This window comes from Pristiophorus japonicus, chromosome 6, assembly GCF_044704955.1.
Source record: "Pristiophorus japonicus isolate sPriJap1 chromosome 6, sPriJap1.hap1, whole genome shotgun sequence".
NCBI classification, from domain to species: Eukaryota; Metazoa; Chordata; class Chondrichthyes; family Pristiophoridae; genus Pristiophorus; species Pristiophorus japonicus.
Genome location: NC_091982.1, coordinates 41,269,468 through 41,288,145, shown reverse-complemented (window position 1 = coordinate 41,288,145; position 18,678 = coordinate 41,269,468). Strand labels below are relative to the sequence as shown.

The window sequence follows — 18,678 nt, the reverse complement described above, 5'->3', positions numbered from 1 at the left end:
TGTGCCAGGATGCTTCATCTCTTAGCTGCCATTCACAATTGGGGAAACAATCTACATCACACAGCATCCACGTTCCACAATATTGGAGGGGTGGTTGGGTTCCCTGTCTGCAACAAGGTTAATGACCAGTGGAGCAACACAAGAGTTTGTAGTGTTTCAACCTGACCTCAGTGTTTTTGGCACAAAAATATCAGCTGATGCACCTCAGCATTCTGTGTCAGTCCAAAAGGACCATCCAGAATATTAGCAGAATAGCTTCATTCATCGAAGGCTCGAAGGGTCGAATGGCCTACTCCTGCACCTATTTTCTATGTTTCTATGTTTCTATCAGTTCCCCTGCCCGAATCGGTGTCATTGGCTGGAACTTTGTTTCTTGCTAATGGAAGTTGACCATTATTTGCCAGATCAGGCTTGTTGGTGTATGTGTTAGACAGTTTGAAGGCTGTAAGTGGTCCATTCTCAATGTGACTTCTTCAAATCTGCGTCCTCAGGATCCAACCAGCTCAATATTTATCATAGATTTAAATATATCCCCCCCAAAAATGAAAAAGTAATTAAACCCTTCGCAGGCTACAGTTAAAAAAGATAGGCTGCCCTCCCCTCTGATCTGAAGAAGTTTGTGGTGGCGCATGATTCCTGTGGGAAACATCTAAACATTTTTACCCATTGACTACCGATAGGCTGAGTATTTTGTCCATGAAATCTGGGTTGAGTCCATCTCCGACTCAGTGGATGAAACATAGAAACATAGAAAATAGGTGCAGGAGTAGGCCATTCGGCCCTTCTAGCCTGCACCGCCATTCAATGAGTTCATGGCTGAACATGCAACTTCAGTACCCCATTCCTGCTTTCTCACCATACCCCTTGATTCCCCTAGTAGTAAGGACTTCATCTAACTCCTTTTTGAATATATTCAGTGAACTGAAGTATCTTTTCCCTCTTTCAATTATCTGAGCTATCTCAACCAGGCAGGACCAGAGCTCATAAATTTAAGTTGTATAAGGCTAGTTGTCAGGAGGTGGTTCTTTTCCCAGAGAATAGTGAACCTCTGGAACAGGCTGCCGTCTCATGCGGTGGATGCCGATTCGCTGAATTCCTTCAAGCGAGAGCTGGACCTGTTTCTGGCTGGAGCGGAGATCACTTCTTACAGAAAGTAGGTACTGCAGGGAATTCAGGGCGAGACTGATCTCCTGGACTAGTTTTGATTGCCTAGATGGATCAGAGAGGAATTGAAAATAATATTTCCCCCTAATTGGACTGGGTTTTTAAAATCTGTTTTTTTTTTTGCTTCTCCCAGGAGATTACATGGTTTCGGGTGGGGTGGAGTGTATACGCTGCGATACACAAGGTATCGCAATTGTGTGGAACAGGCTCGCACACGATGGGGCCGAAATTCAGGCTCTTGATAAGACCCGTTTGCGGTGGCCATTTGGTGGAATCCTGTGGCCGCCACTCTGCAGTCAACTGGCCGCCCCGAACCAAATTCAGGTCAGGGATTTTTCGGCCAGTTCCCGCTGCTGCCCATCGCCGCAAGCGCGTCATCAAAGCGCGCACCACCGCTATCGCGCACCTTCATTTTATTCCAACCCAAATTCTGCAAAAAGAATTCACAAGCCTTTGGATGATGCCCCCGAAAACATCTTCTGTCGGTGCACCTTATCTCCTCTCTCTTGGCCCTGACGTTGCGGCAGGCATTAAAGGAGAGGGCCGAACGCCGCAGCCGCCATATTATTTTTTTTGCTGGCCGACTTCCATGTCGGCTGGTCTATTGTTCCCCCGGGTTCGCAGCCTGGTAGCCCCTCTTGGGTGCCAGGCCGCTGGTCCAGCCGAAACCCTCCCTGGTGGCCCAGTGGCCAAAGTTTAAAAAATGCCCGATTCTCTCCCCTTTAACGGAGGGAAGAGAGCGCGGTGACGCACACGCGTTGTGACATCACCACCACTCAGTGGCGGAGTCCCGATCCCACCCCAACTTCCGGCAATCAGCTTCACTTAACGCCGCATTTCCGCCTCCTTTCTGACCGATTTCTGGTCCAACGTAAAAAAATCTTCAAAGACCTGAAAATGGATCGGACGGCCCCCTCCAAGCTCCCGGCGGTAAAACCAGGTAAGAAATCATAGGTGTGTCAGCTTTCTGGCTTGCCTGAATTTCAACCCCATGGTCTTTACCTGCCCATCATTGTTCATATGTTCGTAACCCACTTCCTTGTTTTTGAGATGAGAGGAGGGACGGACTTTATTTCAAGCAATTGAGAAACAGTCGGTGAGAAGAAGTTAATGCTCCTGGGCGCAGCATCATTTCTTCTCCAGACCAGCATCTCTGATTTTCTGTCTATTAATTGTTGCTTATTTAAGGTAAATCCTTTTACGTTCCATCCTAAGTAGCTGGAATAGCAATAGCAATGATTAAAACAGCAAGGAAAGGCTTAGAGTGCTGTTGCTATTTTTAGGGCTGAATTGATTTGCTGGCATATATATTTTTGGTTAAGTTTCAGACCACGTTTCTGGTGATATCTATCTTTGCCTGTTTCATCAATAAAAGCTTAAAAACACAATGGGCCAATCAAATATGGTGGGGGAAGGGGGGTGGGGTGCAGAAATTAAATGTTGGCACATGTGAACAGTTAAACGTGGGGAAGAGGGATCCATTCAGTTGTGCAGAACTGCTTAGGGCAGAAGCAACTCTTTGGCTTACAAGCTATTTTCACCCAGGCTAAGAAACATGGGTTAACCACATTTTGTTTTCCTTGTCTTGCAGGTACCCCTGGAATTACTGGTCCTAAAGGAGCAGATGGTTTTCCAGGTCCTCCTGGCAGTATTGGATCACCTGGTTCACCAGGTACATTAAAGACAGTGTAAAGCAAACCAGTTAGTTTGGTCAGTTAGGTAGGAAAGCCCATTTATCACATTATCGACTTTGGGCACAGGCGTCAATGCCACTTTGATATTGACTTGAAATTGGTAAGCACAAAGGCAGCTTGTTGGAACTCTGAAACAATGTGCCATAAAATGATACCGTGTGTTTTATGTCCCATAATTATGGCCACTCTTTCAAGCAAAGGCTAATGACTTTCTCAAAGGGAACAAGTTATATTCTAAGTTTCCTACCAGCAAACTCGAGAGTGCTGTTAGCAGCAGGTCTCAAACTTGGCACCTCGGCCAGAGAATGGTGAATAGCACAGGAACACTTAAAGAGGAAGGGAGATTTGGTATTTTTACCTGCAGCGAGGAAAATTTGAAGGCACGTGACTGCAAGCTATTCCTGAACATGTCTTGGTGACTGAGCACCATGTGACATTAATAAAATACCTGGAAGGAGGCCATACCTTCACTTGGCTGCAGACTGGTACATAGCAAAATGGTTAACCAGAAACAAATGAAACTACTTTGAATAAAATATTCATGTTGATTTAAATGTTTCCACCTTCTGCTTTGGATTGCCCCAAATCATTGGTGGTATCCTGATCAATTACAGCTTTACTCAATGATTTTGTTTTCAGGTGAGCCAAGTCGTCCTGGATCTCCAGGTTCTCCAGGTGAGAAAGGACAGCCAGGCCGCGATGGTATTCCGGGCCCAGCTGGTCAGAAGGGAGATTCAGGTTAGTTTACTTTCTTAAAACAAATGAATTTAACTTGGACTAAATAGAAATTGTAACTCTACAACAACTTGCATTTATCCTATTTCTCATCTATATGCTGTCCCTCGGTGACATCATCTAAAAGCACAGTGTCAGTTTCCACATGTTCGCTGATGACACTCAGCTCTACCTCAATACCACTTCTCTTGACCCCTCCACTCTCTCTAAATTGTCAGACTGCTTGTCTGAAATCCCGTAGTGGATGAGCAGATATTTCCTCCAACTAAGTATTGGGAGGACCGAAGCCATTGTTTTTGATTCCCGCCACAAACTCCAGTCCCAAGTCACCGATTCCATCCCTCTCCCTGACAACTGCCGAAGGCGGAACCAGGTTCACAACCTTGGTGTCATATTTGACCCCAAAATGAGCTTCAGACCACATATCTGTGCCATCACTAAGGCCGCCATTTCTACCTTCGTAACATCGCCCAACTTCCTCCCCTGCCTCATCTCATCTTCTGCTGAAACCCTCATCCATGCTTTTGTTACCACTAGACTTGACTATTCCAATGCACTTCTGGCTGGCCTCCCACGTTCTACCCTATGCAAATTTGAGGTCAGCCAAAACTCTGCCGCCCGTGACCTAACATGCATCAAGTCCCGTTCACCCATTACCCCTGTGCTCGCTGACCTAAATTGACTCTCGATTTAGCAATGCCTTGATTTTAAGATTTCATCCTTGTTTTCAAATCCCTCCATGGCCTCACCATACCTATCTCTGTAACTTCTTCAGCTCTACAATGCTCAGATATCTCGCTGCACCTATTCTGGCTCTTGAGCATCCCCGATTTTAATCATTCCACCATTGGTGCCCGTGCCTTCAGCTGCCAAGGGCCTAAGCTCTTGACTTCCCTTCCTAAACCTCTACACCTCTCTACCTCTCTTTCCTCCTTTAAGGCGTTCCTTAAAACCTACCTCTTTGACCAAGCTTTTGGTCATCTGCCCTAACAGCTCCTTATGTGGCTCAGTGTCAAATTTTGCTTTATAATGCTCCTGTTAAGCACCGTGGGACATTTTACTGCGCGAAAGGTGCTATATAAATAAAAATTGTTGTTATATAGCACTTTTACTGTACAAGATGTCCCAGAGTGCCTTACAGAAAAATAAGAAGAGGAAAAGAAACCGAGCCATGGGAGAACGGCCAGGACTGGTCACTCAAGGCTGGGTTGAAGGTGAAATTTTTTAAAAGGACAGAGAAATAAAGAGGTGGAGAGGCTTAAGGAGGGAGTTCCGGAGAGTATGGCTAAGGTAATTGAAAACTCTGCCCTCAATGATGGAGTGAAAGGTGTAGGGAGGCACAGGACGATGGGGTTTGATGACCAAAGGATGCAAGGAGAGGGATTTATTGCTGGAAGAGGTAGGGAGACATGAAGTATTTTTTTATACGTTCTGGGATGTAGGCATCGCTGGCAAAGCCAGTATTTATTGCCCATCCCTAATTGCCTTTGAGAAGGTGGTGGTGAGCCGCCTTCTTGAACCGCTGCAGTCCATGTGGTGAAGGCACTCCCACAGTGCTGTTGCGGAGGGAGTTCCAGGATTTTGACCCAGCGACGATGAAGGAACGGCGAGATACTTCCAAGTCAGGATGGTGTATAACTTGGAGGGGAACTTGGAGATGATGATGCTTCCATGCACCGGCTGCCCTTGTCCTTCGAGGAAACTACAGCCGTCAACCTGTGTCACAAGAAACTGAAGTGCCAATTCTGATCTGCCTCTTTCTGCAAAAATGGAAAAAATGGATATCTTCTTCTCATCTCGGGGACAGGGAATAACACAGAGATACACCCTGCAGCTTCTCTTTACTGGTCCTTGATCAGAAGTATTGTTTTATGTTTTAAATTTTATTCTAATTCAATGGAAATGAAAATCGTGAGAGATCTATAATGATCTCTGAATCAATAGTGTACCATTTTACATTATCACCCAAAGTCACAATCACGCCCAGTGAGTCTCCATCTAAGCCATAACGTCTAGGCGTCAAGTGCTTACTTCAAAGTAAAGAACGGAAGATGTGAGAGGGAGTGGGCTGCTCTCACAAGTCGCAGAACACCATTTATGAAGGCCTAGATACAGGTCAGACACCAAGGGCTGGATTTTCCGCTTTTAGGATTTCGGGGGGTTAATGGCAGTGGGGCAGTCCTGTTACCGCCTGGAAAAAGTTTGCGCCTCAGTCAGCAAAATTGGGCAGCTGGGCTCTGAGTCTGGGGCGGAGCGGTAAGGGCGCTAGGCCAGCTGAGCAAGCGAAAATCCCGAACTAAACAGCCGGCCTCGGAGCGCTCTAAAAGAGGCCTGCGGAGAAAAAAAAAGCCACCAAAAACATTCCCAATACATAGCCCGCACCACCACAACATTAATTGCAAAAAAATTAAAATAATAAACAATCACACTTACCTGAGGTCGACATTACTTAACCTCACTGCAGCCGTACAGCTTGGAATATCCTTTATCACAAGCGTTCCTAGCAGGGCGTTCTATGCAGCACTACGGGTTGGGCAGGAGTCAAAGGTCGAGACGGTGTCGCAACCGGGGCGTTGCACACTGACTCACCTCTTCCAGGCGGTAATGTCCTGCCCCGGCCCCAAAATCCCCGGCGGGACGCTGGAAGCTAGCCACCCGCTCTGAAGAGCTCACCGTCGCCATTGCCACCCCCTTGGGATGGAAACAGAGGCGGCCAGGAGCGGAAAATCCAACCCCTAACATCTTCGACGGATTGTGATGCCTGGTTTGAGATCTGTCAGGGAATGTGACAGCCTAAGCCTCCTCCTGAAGCTGACCTCCAAGTGTTGAAACTTAGAAACATAGAAAATAGGTGCAGGAGTAGGCCATTCAGCCCTTCGAGCCTGCACCGCCATTCAATAAGATCATAGCTGATCATTCCCTCAGCATCCCTTTCCTGCTTTCTCTCCATACCCCTTGATCCGCTTAGCCATAAGGGCCATATCTAACTCCCTCTTGAATATATCCAATGAACTGGCATCAACAACTCTATGCGGCAGGGAATTCCACAGGTTAACAACTCTCTGAGTGAAGAAGTTTCTCCTCATCTCATTCCTAAATGGCCTACCCCTTATCCTAAGACTATGTCCCTTGGTTCTGGACTTCGCAACATCGGGAACCTTCTTCCTGCATCTAACCTGTCCAGTCCCATCAGAATCTTATACATTTCTATGAGATCCCCTCTCATCCTTGAGGAATTCAGTGATTGATAAAGACCATCTGGGCGGATAGTATCATGAGAATTCCTGAAAGATTGAAGATGAATCACCAATAGGCCAGTTTTACTACACAGTTTGCATTGCCTCAAAGCAGTTTTGTCCCAAGTGTCACCACGACTGAAGAAAGCTCTAACCTATAAAAAGTTAAACAAAGTGTTTTCAGGTTTGTTTTGTGATTGCCTTCACTCCCTTGATCGTTGTGATTTTTGTCTGTAGGTCCTCCAGGCCAAGGACGACCAGGGTCCAACGGTATTCCAGGAATCCCAGGTAAATATGAAATCGGAACACAGTTGAATTCATAATTTAGTGAAACACATGTCTTCAATTTTACAGCAGTAGTACTGTGGAATCCTATTAATTTCCATTAGCATTGGACTAGCCTTTTAATCCAACAATAATCAGAGTAAAGATTAATTTTACGCTCGTAATGATCAATGCCAATAAAGCAGAATCTGCTGATTAAACAGAAGTATATTTGTGTTCAGAAGTGAATAATAAAGCTGTAAATTAATTTGAACTCTGAAATTCAATGCAGCCCTTTAGTCTCTCCCAAGTATCATGCATATTACATAGGGCATACTGCTGGCTCAGTAAACTGGAAAGCACAGTACTGACAGCTAGAAGCAAAGCTGAAATGGCACTGATCAAACACTGAGGCTACTGTAAGGTCATCAGTGCAGAAAACTGTTGTATAATTCAGAGGTGGGTGTAACGCAGAGAGTGGCAGTGAATTGCAGGCTATAACCGAACCCATCTGAATGTTCAGATGGGTATTTTTATAGAATGAACACCAAGGAGTAGGATTTTCATGCAGTGTAATCAAGGGGTTCAAATTGAGTATATATAAAATAATAATGGGTACCTGAGAATGAGGCACAAGTTGCATTCTAATCCACATAACATAAACTGTGAGAGCAAAGGTTTAGTGATTTATGACTGTCATCTAAATTATACATACTGTAGAGTTTGTGGAAGCAGGATTAACTCTTGCCTCACACCTCCCGATGTTTTTGTGGAGGGAGCAGAGTTGGGCGCCAACTTGCGGGTGGATTTGAATTTTTGGCCCAGAGGCAATGAGGCCCAAACCATTCTGAAACCCAGGCCTCGTATAAATGGAACCAGCGATCTGCAGGCACCGAACAAGCATCCCAATACAGCTTGGCAGTTTCTGGCCAGAGGAACAGCGGCCAGCTTCTACGCCATATGCGGGTAGGTCTTGGGAAGTGGGGGAGGCGACGCAGAGGTGGGGAGCGAGCCCAGGTTAGCAGCAGCCCACAGTCCCATCGTAAAGCCAGGAGGCGCTCTCCTGCTGCTTCTGGCTCCATAAAAATATAACGTTGAAAACATTTTGGGGCAGTTTTTGGAATGGCCAGCAGCCAGGTCCCTTTAAGAGACATTGTTTAGGCCACTCAGCATCAGGACAGAGAAGTGGAGCATGTGCAGCACACTCTTCACCCATGCGCCACTTAAAATTACAACAGGGGTCCTTCGAAACATTGCAACTGTGACCTAACTAATGTTTTGCCCAACCCAACTTCACTTTATTGAAAAATAATCCCCTTCATACAGTGGTAATTAGTTGCCAGAGATTTGTCTCGGACCCAAAATTTGTAATAGCCTTCCTTTTTAAAAGATCTCATGAATTGGCTTCCTGATGATGATTGTGGATTGAAATGTTGAGTGTCAAATTCTGCAGACAATCACAACAGCTGATTTACCACAGTGAAGAATTCCACTGCCAATGGCAGCTAACCTTCTAATCATTCAAATAGATTGGGTGATGTGTTATGTTGCCCAAACTCATGCCAGGCCTGAGGACAATTCTGTTATGAGTCCATTGATACTTTTACAAGTATACTGAACTCTGTTGCAATGATTATAAGGGGGAGAAAGTTGCCTCCTTTGCACCTCCTGTTAGCGCCTCGGGGAGCGGTAACGGGATGCTACCAACTCACTGAGCGCAGTGAAATCACCGACACCCGCTAACTTCTTCAGACTCCAATGACCCCAGCATTTGCCCTTCCCTTTAAAGGAGGGAAGGAGCCTCCAAAGATGGCACAATGTTCCGTGCAGTGCTCTGCCCCTACCGCTCCTCTCACTCCCTTTAGCGCTCTAAGGGAAGTGGTTGCGCTTGATTTAACGCTCCACTTCCCTCTTTCGCTAAACTGGAAGTTCCCATCGGAATCAGTTGGGTAGTGCCCAGCGATACTTTAGTGCTCCCGCAAAAGTTATCGCCCCAAACGGAGCGCTACGCAATTTCTAGCCCCAAGGTTCTCAAAACCCGTCAATTGAGTAACGATCTTTTAAACTTATTCCACAGCACCTTTTTATTCTGTACAGTTAATCAAATGGAAATGTATCGACTTTCTATCCCAAACTATCTGAAGATGTAAAGGATGGTGGTTATTCTCAGAGAAAATGCTTATGAATGACCTGAATAATTCACTTATTAAGTGTATTTCAATCGATGGTTGATCCCAAACCACTCACTATCTGTCATCTTCTCATATAGGACCAAAAGGAGATTCGGGTGTTCCAGGTATCCCAGGTGGTCCTGGAGCTCCAGGTCTTAAAGGCGACACTGGTTTCCCAGGATTTTCAGGTCAGCAAGGTCCACCAGGTCCACCCGGATCACCAGGACATTCATTGGAAGGCCCAAAAGGTACACCAGGATCTCCGGGCCAGCCAGGAAGGCCAGGTAACACAAGAAGAATGATATTTGTTCCACAAGTGGAAGATGTGCATATGGCCTTCTCCCACACACTTGTGCACTATTTTCTTCAGTTGTCCTTTCATGTGTACAATGTATCTGCTTAATGTGAGCCACAGATCACGGAAAGTGCAATGTCCACCATTTTCACACGTTCTCATTACCAAGCACAGCCACCTTTTATTTTTATTTATTTATTCTACACCATCCTCACATTTGGTTGTAGGGCACCTTCACAATATTAGATTATCATTTCATTCCATTTTTTTGCTAGCTCAGTCTCGTTCATATCATCTCACTCTGGGGATTATCCCATCACTGGGCAGATCACTGGTGTATATAATTATCCAAAAATGTTCCTGGACTCTATAACTTCTCCTACAACTGTTTTTGTTTTTAAAAGATCTTTTAAGGGAGAGTTACCAGCAAAGTGGGTGGGGAGGGTGGAGATGGCGGGGGAGGCTGGTGGGGAGGAGCGGGGGAATGGTGGCATGAGGGTAAATCATCAATCTTTGCCCTTAATTAAAATAAGAAAGGTGTTTACTTAAATATTGGTGTCCCGTTTCATTTTTGCACCAGCATATGAATTGAATTCTATGTGAGTCTCACATATACTAAAAGAAGTGGTTTTACTCACTGTGCAGGAGCCCAGATACAAAATACACGAGCAGCAGAGAGATCTCTGTGTTGTGTTTGCTCAATATGCAGGTCCACGCATAAAGCTGCTCTGACTGAGCAGAAACGAGGAGGATTGGTTTGGGATACAGAAATGTCAGATGAGTGCACTAGGGGAGTGTTCTTCTGAGATTGAGTTGAAGAATACTTGAGGAACAGTAGAGGGAGCTCAGAACTCAAACTAGTAAAGAGAAAAACAAAACATCCAATTGCTGAGCATGCTCCTCCTCACTTCTGAGTAAAATCATTCACAATGGCCTCCCGAAAAACAAAAACCTGAATTGAACAGCGGTGCAAGAAGACTCCAGTGATTAAATGCTCAGCATGGTAATTCCCTTTGCATATGGTTGCATGGTAATGGACTTCTATCTAACACTGCTGGCTTTCGATAGACTAACATCATTTCAGCTCCTGCAACCCAAGGTGAAATATTGAGTTTGTTTTGCCGCCTTGTCATTAAAAGGGGAACTCAGCATCATTCTTACATTTTTTTTGAATACTTTATTGAGAAAAGTTCCACTGTTACATGAATGCTGAACTGTTTGCACTTCAATGAGGTCCTCTATGGTCGACTAATCTGTCAGTGTTCACTGCCGAGACACGCGCATGGTGACTAGCCGCTTAGGCGAGGTACCAGAGGGTTGCCAACATCTGTGGAGCTATACTACCAACGATCCCTCCTCTCCTCCCCCGCCCTCCCCCCGCCCCCCAGCGCACTACAAGGCATGAACCAGTGCTTTCAGCAGAGAAGGCAGGAAGCCGGAGGAAATAAATGAGGACTTTTTTATCCTGCTGTCAGTGGGACACTTTCTGCAACACGTTTCAGGGAGATTGAATGTCTGTGGGTGGCCTGCTTGTGTTTCAGAGCAGTGCTGGAAAAGATACATTGTCCTTTGATTAACTTCCAAATGCCACAGGCAGGATGCGCAATACATTATTCTTTGAATGAGTTATATTTTTCAATCACTGTTTGAATTCACTAAACCAAGAATCTTGCAATAAACAAACAAACAGTAATGTTTTAGAATCCAGATTACATTGCAATAAATTGAAGGGAAGGTGACCATCTTACTGATGAAGAAAATTCACTCAAAGGAAAATTGTGTTTGTGGCCAAGGATCTTACATATTAATTTAGTTCTGGCTGAGTCCCCCTTTTCCTCTAAAGTTGAGAGTTTAATTCAGTCGTACTTTGTTGATTTAACTGGTTTCTTAAGTTTCTAACCAGCAGTCTTGTTTTGTGCTATGGTATATCTGACGTATCTAATGATGACCTTTGGTTGAACCTTGACCCTCCTCAGGTCCTCCAGGTTAGACCTTTAAGCAATAATTAACTTGCATGAATTAGGATCATAACGGCAGTAATGCTTATAACATTAAACAATAAACCAAGATATGAATTTTAATTTCCTTTCAACTGAAACCTGGACCTTTTCTGCACACTTTGCAAATAGTACTCAGTGCTGTTCCTCCAAAATGAACACTGCTAAGTTTTGAAATCCAATCTCCAACAAAAAACATAGGTTATTGTACATTATCTTCCTAAAAGGAGGTGAAGATTTGGACCTTCCTGTTAATTTTTTACGAAATAAGATTGTACCACTGAGGAATGTAAAAATAAATGTGAGCTGTGAGGGTGGAGGAAAGAGTCCAGGAATGAGTAACTTACTTTGTTTTAGGTATGCCAACTGACTCAGTGTGGACCCAAGACCTGATATTCCTTTTAAAACTCCTGTAGACTATATCCTTTAAACAGGCTTAATGTCAGAAACATAGGCCTCGATTTTAACCAGTATCAAGTGGGCTGTGGGGGAAAATATCAGGATCGAGCAATCCAACCCCATTCCTGCACATTTAAAATTTTACAAACACAAATCAGGCCAGCGACTAAGCTCTCGCAAGAGTCTGTTAATCTGCCCGCCTGTCGGTGGTGGGGGGGGGGAGGAGTGTACGGAAGATCATTTAAATGAGGCCCTGATCGCAGAGCCTCCATGTTCCCGGACTTGTCGTGTTTTCCCTGGCCTATCGCGTTTCCGCGCACCCTCCCTATTAATATCGGGGCCATAGTGTACTATATTAGAGGTTAGAATTATTGTGTTCCGAACACAGATGAGGCTGCACACAGGGAGGTTAAAGTAACAGTGACCTCAGTCTTTAATAAGACACTCCAGAGTGAGGAACAGGCCTTAGGGGCCTGCTGGGATCCCTTGGGACTTCAGGGGATGCGCACCCTGGTGGTGGAATACGGGAGTGCATGCTTTACAGATACACAAAATCACTCCCCCCCCCCCCTAAAGTCAAAGTGGAAACTATTTACAAGGTGAAGCGGTCGGGAGCCTTTCTTTCCCTGGTGGACCGCCTCGGTACAAATGTCTGTTCTGGTGTGTTGGCTGCGCCCTCGCTGGGCTGGCGTGTTGTTGGCCCTGCAGGGCTGCTAGATGAGCCTGGCCTTGCTGGACTGTTGGGCGTGATGGGTTCAATTTCCTGGTCTGGCGTGGTGTCGTTGATCCTTTGGGTGTGTGTTGTGGGCTCGAAAAAGGTGGTGTCTGCTGTGGGTTGTTCAGGGCAGTCTGTGAACCGCAGCCTCGTTTGGTCCAGGTGCTTTCTGCAAATTTGTCCATTGTCTAGTTTGACTACAAACACCTTACTCCCTTCTTTAGCTATCACCGTGCCCGCGATCCACTTGGGACCATGTCCATAGTTTAGCATATACACAGGGTCATTCAGATCAATTTCCCGTGACACAGTGGCGCGACCATCGTTTACATTTTGTTGCTGCCACCTGCTCTTTACCTGATCATGCAGATTGGAGTGAACCAGCGAGAGTCTGATTTTAAGTGTCCTTTTCATGAGTAGCTCAGCCGGGGACACCCCTGTGAGCAAGTGGGGTCTCGTGCGGTAGCTGAGCAGTACTCGGGACAGGCGGGTTTGGAGTGAGCCTTCTGTGACTCGTTTAAGGCTCTGTTTGATTGTTTGTACTGCCCGCTCTGCCTGCTGTTGAAACGGGACCGAGGTGACATGTTTGATCCCATTGCAGGTCATGAATTCTTTAAATTCGGCACTGGTGAACATGGCCCGTTGTCACTGACCAGTATGTCAGGCAGGCCGTGGCTGGCAAACATGGCCCTCAGGCTTTCAATGGTGGTGGTGGCGGTGCTTCCCGACATTATTTCACATTCAATCCATTTTGAAAAGCATCCACCACCACCAGGAACATTTTGCCGAGAAATGGGCCCACATAGTCAACATGGATCCTCGACCATGGTCTGGAGGGCCAGGACCACAAACTTAGTTATGCCTCTCTGGGCACGTTGCTCAACTGAGCACACATGCTGCATTGCCGTACACAGGACTCGAAGTTAGAGTCGATACCGGGCCACCACACGTAGGATCTGGTTATCGCTTTCATCATTACTATACCCGGGTGTGTGCTGTGGAGATCTGAGATGAACGTCTCCCTGCCCTTTTTGGGTAGCACTACGCGGTTACCCCACAACAGGCAGTCTGCCTGAATGGACAGCTCGTCCTTTCGCCGCTGGAACGGCTTGATTCGCTCTTGCATTTCAACGGGGATGCTGGCCCAGCTCCCATGCAGTACACAGTTTTTTTCGAGGGACAGCAGAGGATCTTGGCTGGTCCAAGTCCTAATCTGGCGGGCCGTGACAGGTGATTTATCATTTTTAAACGCTTCCATGACCATCAACAAGTCTGCGGGCTGCGCCACCATCAACAAGTTTGCAGGCTACGCCATTTCCACCCCCGTGGTGGGCAATGGTGGCCGACTGAGAGCATCCGCACAGTTCTCGGTGCCTAGCCTGTGGCGGATGGTATAGTTATAAGCTGATAGCGCGAGTGCCCACCTTTCTGTGCGGGCTGAGACATTAGTATTTATCCCCTTGTTTTCAGCAAACAGGGATGTGAGGGGCTTGTGATTGGTTTCCAGCTCAAATTTGAGGCCCAACAGGTACTGATGCATTTTCTTTACCCCGAACACACACGCTAATGCCTCTTTCTCAATCATGCTGTAAGTCCTCTCGGCCTTAGACAAGCTCCTGGAGGCACAGATGACAGATTGCAACTTCCCCACGACATTAGCTTATTGTAATACACACCCGACTCCGTACAACGACGCATCACATGCTAGCACAAGTCTTTTACACGGGTTATACAATACAAGCAGCTTGTTGGAGCATAAAATGTTTCTGGCTTTCTCAAAAGCAATTACTTGTTTTTTTCCCCATACCCAATTCTCACCGTTGCGCAATAATACATGTAGGGGCTCTAAAAGGGTGCTTAACCCCGGTAGGAAGTTACCAAAATAGTTGAGTCCCAGGAACGACCGCAGCTCCGTGACATTCTGTGGCCTGGGCGCGTTCCTGATAGCCTCTGTCTTGGCGACTGTGGGCCGAATGCCGTCCGCCGTGATCTTTCTCCCCAAAAACTTCACTTCTGTTGCCACGAAGACGCATTTCGACCTCTTCAGCCGCAGCCCTACGCGATCCAGTCGCTGGAGGACCTCCTCCAGGTTTTGTAGGTGCTCGGCAGTGTCCTGACCAATATGTCGTCCTGAGAGACCACCGTGTATGGTACCGACTTGAGTAGGCTCTCCATGTTTCTCCGGAAGATTGCTGCAGCCGACTGAATTCCAAACGGGCATCTGTTGTAGATGAACAGTCCCTTGTGCGTGTTGATGTAGGTGAGGCCCTTCGAAGACTCCTCCAGCTCTTCCATCATGTAGGCCGAAGTCAGGTCAAGCTTGGTGAACGTCTTGCCTCCTGCCAGCGTTGCAAATAGGTTGTCTGCTTTAGGTAGCGGGTATTGGTCCTGTAGCGAGAAACAATTAATAGTTACTTTATAATCGCCGCAAATCCTGACCGTGCCATCACTTTTGAGTACTGGAACAATTGGGCTGGCCCACTCGCTGAATTCCACTGGGGAGATGATGCCCTCGCGTTGCAGCCTGTCCAGCTCAATTTCCACTCTCTCCCTCATCAAGTGAGGTACCGCTCGCGCCTTGTGGTGAATGGGTCGTGCCTCTGGGACCAAGTGGATCCGCACCTTCGCCCCGGAAAAGTTTCCAATGCCTGGCTCAAAAAGGGAAGGAAATTTGTTAAGAACCTGGGTACATGAGGCCTCATCGACACGTGATAGCGCTTGGATGTCAACCCAGTTCCAGCGGATTTTGCCCAGCCAGCTCCTTCCAAACAGTGTGGGGCCATCGCCAGGGAAAATCCAGAGTGACAGTTCGTTCACTGTGCCCTCATAGGTGACCTTGACCATGGCGCTGCCCATGATAGTGATAAGTTCTCAGTTTCATGTGGATGGGGCTCAGGACTGGTCTGAATGCTTTGTTGCACCACAGTCTCTCAAACATCTTTTTACTCATGATGGATTGGGTAGCGCCAGAGTCCAGTTCCATGGCTATGGGTAAGCCATTCAATTTTACGTTTAGCATTATAGGTGGACATTTCGTCGAAAATGTGTGCACCCTGTAAACTTCAGCATCTGCTTCCTCTCTCTGAGGCTCGAAATTGCTTTGATCCATCATGGACCGATCTTCCTCTGCCACGTGGTGGTTAGCAGGATTTGCAAGCTTGCAGCTCGTCTGCAAGCTTGTTGGAGGTGCCCCATTGTTCCACAGCTCTTGCAAACATACCCTTTGAAGTGGTATGAATAGGCTGAATGGAAGCCTCCACAATGCCAACAAGGTGTGAATTGCCTTGCATTCATCCTTTGTTGGGGACTCTGAGTTATCTGGGTCACCTGAGGCCTGCTGGCAGTTGCAGACTCGTGGGTTCTGCCCTGTACATTTCTGCTCGCAAACAGTTCCAGTTAATTTATGAACATTGCTAGCACTTGTGTGCTATCGCAATGGCCTTACTGAGGGTCGGTGTCTCTACAGTCAAAAGTTTTTGTAGGATGGTCTCGTGGCCAATGCCCAGTACAAAAAAGTCTCTGAGTATTTGCTCCAGGTAGCCATCAAACTCACAATGTCCTGCAAGTCGCTTTAGCTCGACGACGTAGCTCGCCACTTCCTGACCTTCAGACCGCTGGCACGTGTAGAACCGATACCTCGCCATCAGCATGCTCTGCCTCGGGTTAAGATGCTCCCGAACCAGTGTACACAGCTCCTGATACGACTTATCTGTGGGTTTCACTAGAGCCAGAAGATTCTTCATGAGGCTGTGGGTCGGTGCCCTGCAGACTGTGAGGAGGACTGCTCTCCTTTTTATCAGCGCTTTCTTCTCCATCCAGCTCGTTGGCTACAAAGTATTGGTCTAGCTGTTCGACATAGGCTTCCCAGCCCTCACATAGAAACATAGAAACATAGAAAATAGGTGCAGGAGTAGGCCATTCGGTCCTTCTAGCCTGCACCGCCATTCAATGAGTTCATGGCTGAACATGCAACTTCAGTACCCCATTCCTGCTTTCTCACCATACCCCTTGATCCTCCTAATAGTAAGGACTTCATCTAACTCCTTTTTGAATATATTTAGTGAATTGGCCTCAACAACTTTCTGTGGTAGAGAATTCCACAGGTTCACCACTCTCTGGGTGAAGAAATTCCTCCTCATCTCAGTCCTAAATGCTTACCTCTTATCCTTAGACTGTGTCCCCTGGCTCTGGACTTCCCCAACATTGGGAACATTCTTCCTGCATCTAACCTGTCCAACCCCGTCAGAATTTTAAACGTTTCTATGAGGTCCCCTCTCATTCGTCTGAACTCCAGTGAATACAAGCCCAGTTGATCCAGTCTTTCTTGATAGGTCAGTCCCGCCATTCCGGGAATCAGTCTGGTGAACCTTCGCTGCACTCCCTCAATAGCAAGAATGTCCTTCCTCAATTTAGGAGACCAAAACTGCACACAATACTCCAGGTGTGGCCTCACCAAGGCCCTGTACAACTGTAGCAACACCTCCGTGCCCCTGTACTCAAATCCCCTCGCTATGAAGGCCAACATGCCATTTGCTTTCTTAACCGCCTGCTGTACCTGCATGCCAACCTTCAATGACTGATGTACCATGACACCCAGGTCTCTTTGCACCTCCCCTTTTCCTAATCTGTCACCATTCAGATAATAGTCTGTCTCTCTGTTTTTACCACCAAAGTGGATAACCTCACATTTATCCACATTATACTTCATCTGCCATGCATTTGCCCACTCACCTAACCTATCCAAGTCGCTCTGCAGCCTCATAGCATCCTCCTCGCAGCTCACACTGCCACCCAACTTAGTGTAATCCGCAAATTTGGAGATACTACATTTAATCCCCTCATCTAAATCATTAATGTACAGTGTAAACAGCTGGGGCCCCAGCACAGGACCTTGCGGTACCCCACTAGTCACTGCCTGCCATTCTGAAAAGTCCCCATTTACTCCTACTCTTTGCTTCCTGTCTGACAACCAGTTCTCAATCCATGTCAGCACACTAACCCCAATTCCATGTGCTTTAACTTTGCACATTAATCTCTTGTGTGGGACCTTGTCGAAAGCCTTCTGAAAGTCCAAATATACCACATCAACTGGTTCACCCTTGTCCACTCTACTGGAAACATCCTCAAAAAATTCCAGAAGATTTGTCAAGCATGATTTCCCTTTCACAAATCCATGCTGACTTGGACCTATCATATCACCTCTTTCCAAATGCACTGCTATGACATCCTTAATAATTGATTCCATCATTTTACCCACTAACGATGTCAGGCTGACCGGTCTATAATTCCCTGTTATCTCTCTCCCTCCTTTTTTAAAAAGTGGGGTTACATTGGCTACTCTCCACTCCATAGGAACTGATCCAGAGTCAATGGAATGTTGGAAAATGACTGTCAATGCATCCACTATTTCCAAGGCCACCTCCTTAAGTACTCTGGGATGCAGTCCATCAGGCCCTGGGGATTTATCGGCCTTCAATCCCATCAATTTCCACAACACAATTTCCCGACTAATAACGATTTCCCTTAGTTCCTCCTCCTTACTAGACCCTCTGACCCCTTTTATATCCGGAAAGGTTGTTTGTGTCCTCCTCAGTGAATACCGAACCAAAGTACTTGTTCAATTGGTCCGCCATTTCTTTGTTCCCCGTTATGACTTCCCCTGATTTTGACTGCAGGGGACCTACGTTTGTCTTTACTAACCTTTTTCTCTTTACATATCTATAGAAACTTTTGCAATCCGTCTTAATGTTCCCTGCAAGCTTCTTCTCGTACTCCATTTTCCCTGCCCTAATCAAACCCTTTGTCCTACTCTGCTGAGTTCTAAATTTCTCCCAGTCCCCGGGTTCGCTGCTATATCTGGCCAATTTGTATGCCACTTCCTTGGCTTTAACACTATCCCTGATTTCCCTTGATAGCCACGGTTGAGCCACCTACCCTTTTTTATTTTTACGCCAGACAGGAATGTACAATTGTTGTAGTTCATCCATGCGGTCTCTAAATGTCTGCCA

At 46.4% G+C, this 18,678-nt stretch overlaps 1 protein-coding gene across 1 annotated transcript in view; it reads left to right on the top strand.

Annotated features, from left to right (window-relative positions):
- Nucleotides 1–18,678, top strand: part of col4a5 (collagen, type IV, alpha 5 (Alport syndrome)) — a 291,814-nt gene that overhangs the window by 235,596 nt on the left and 37,540 nt on the right. Inside the window, exons 39-42 of the mRNA XM_070882799.1 lie at nucleotides 2,756–2,836; nucleotides 3,498–3,596; nucleotides 7,067–7,117; nucleotides 9,363–9,548. Of these exons, the coding sequence (XP_070738900.1) occupies nucleotides 2,756–2,836; nucleotides 3,498–3,596; nucleotides 7,067–7,117; nucleotides 9,363–9,548 (417 nt within the window). The remainder of the gene's footprint in view (nucleotides 1–2,755; nucleotides 2,837–3,497; nucleotides 3,597–7,066; nucleotides 7,118–9,362; nucleotides 9,549–18,678) is intronic.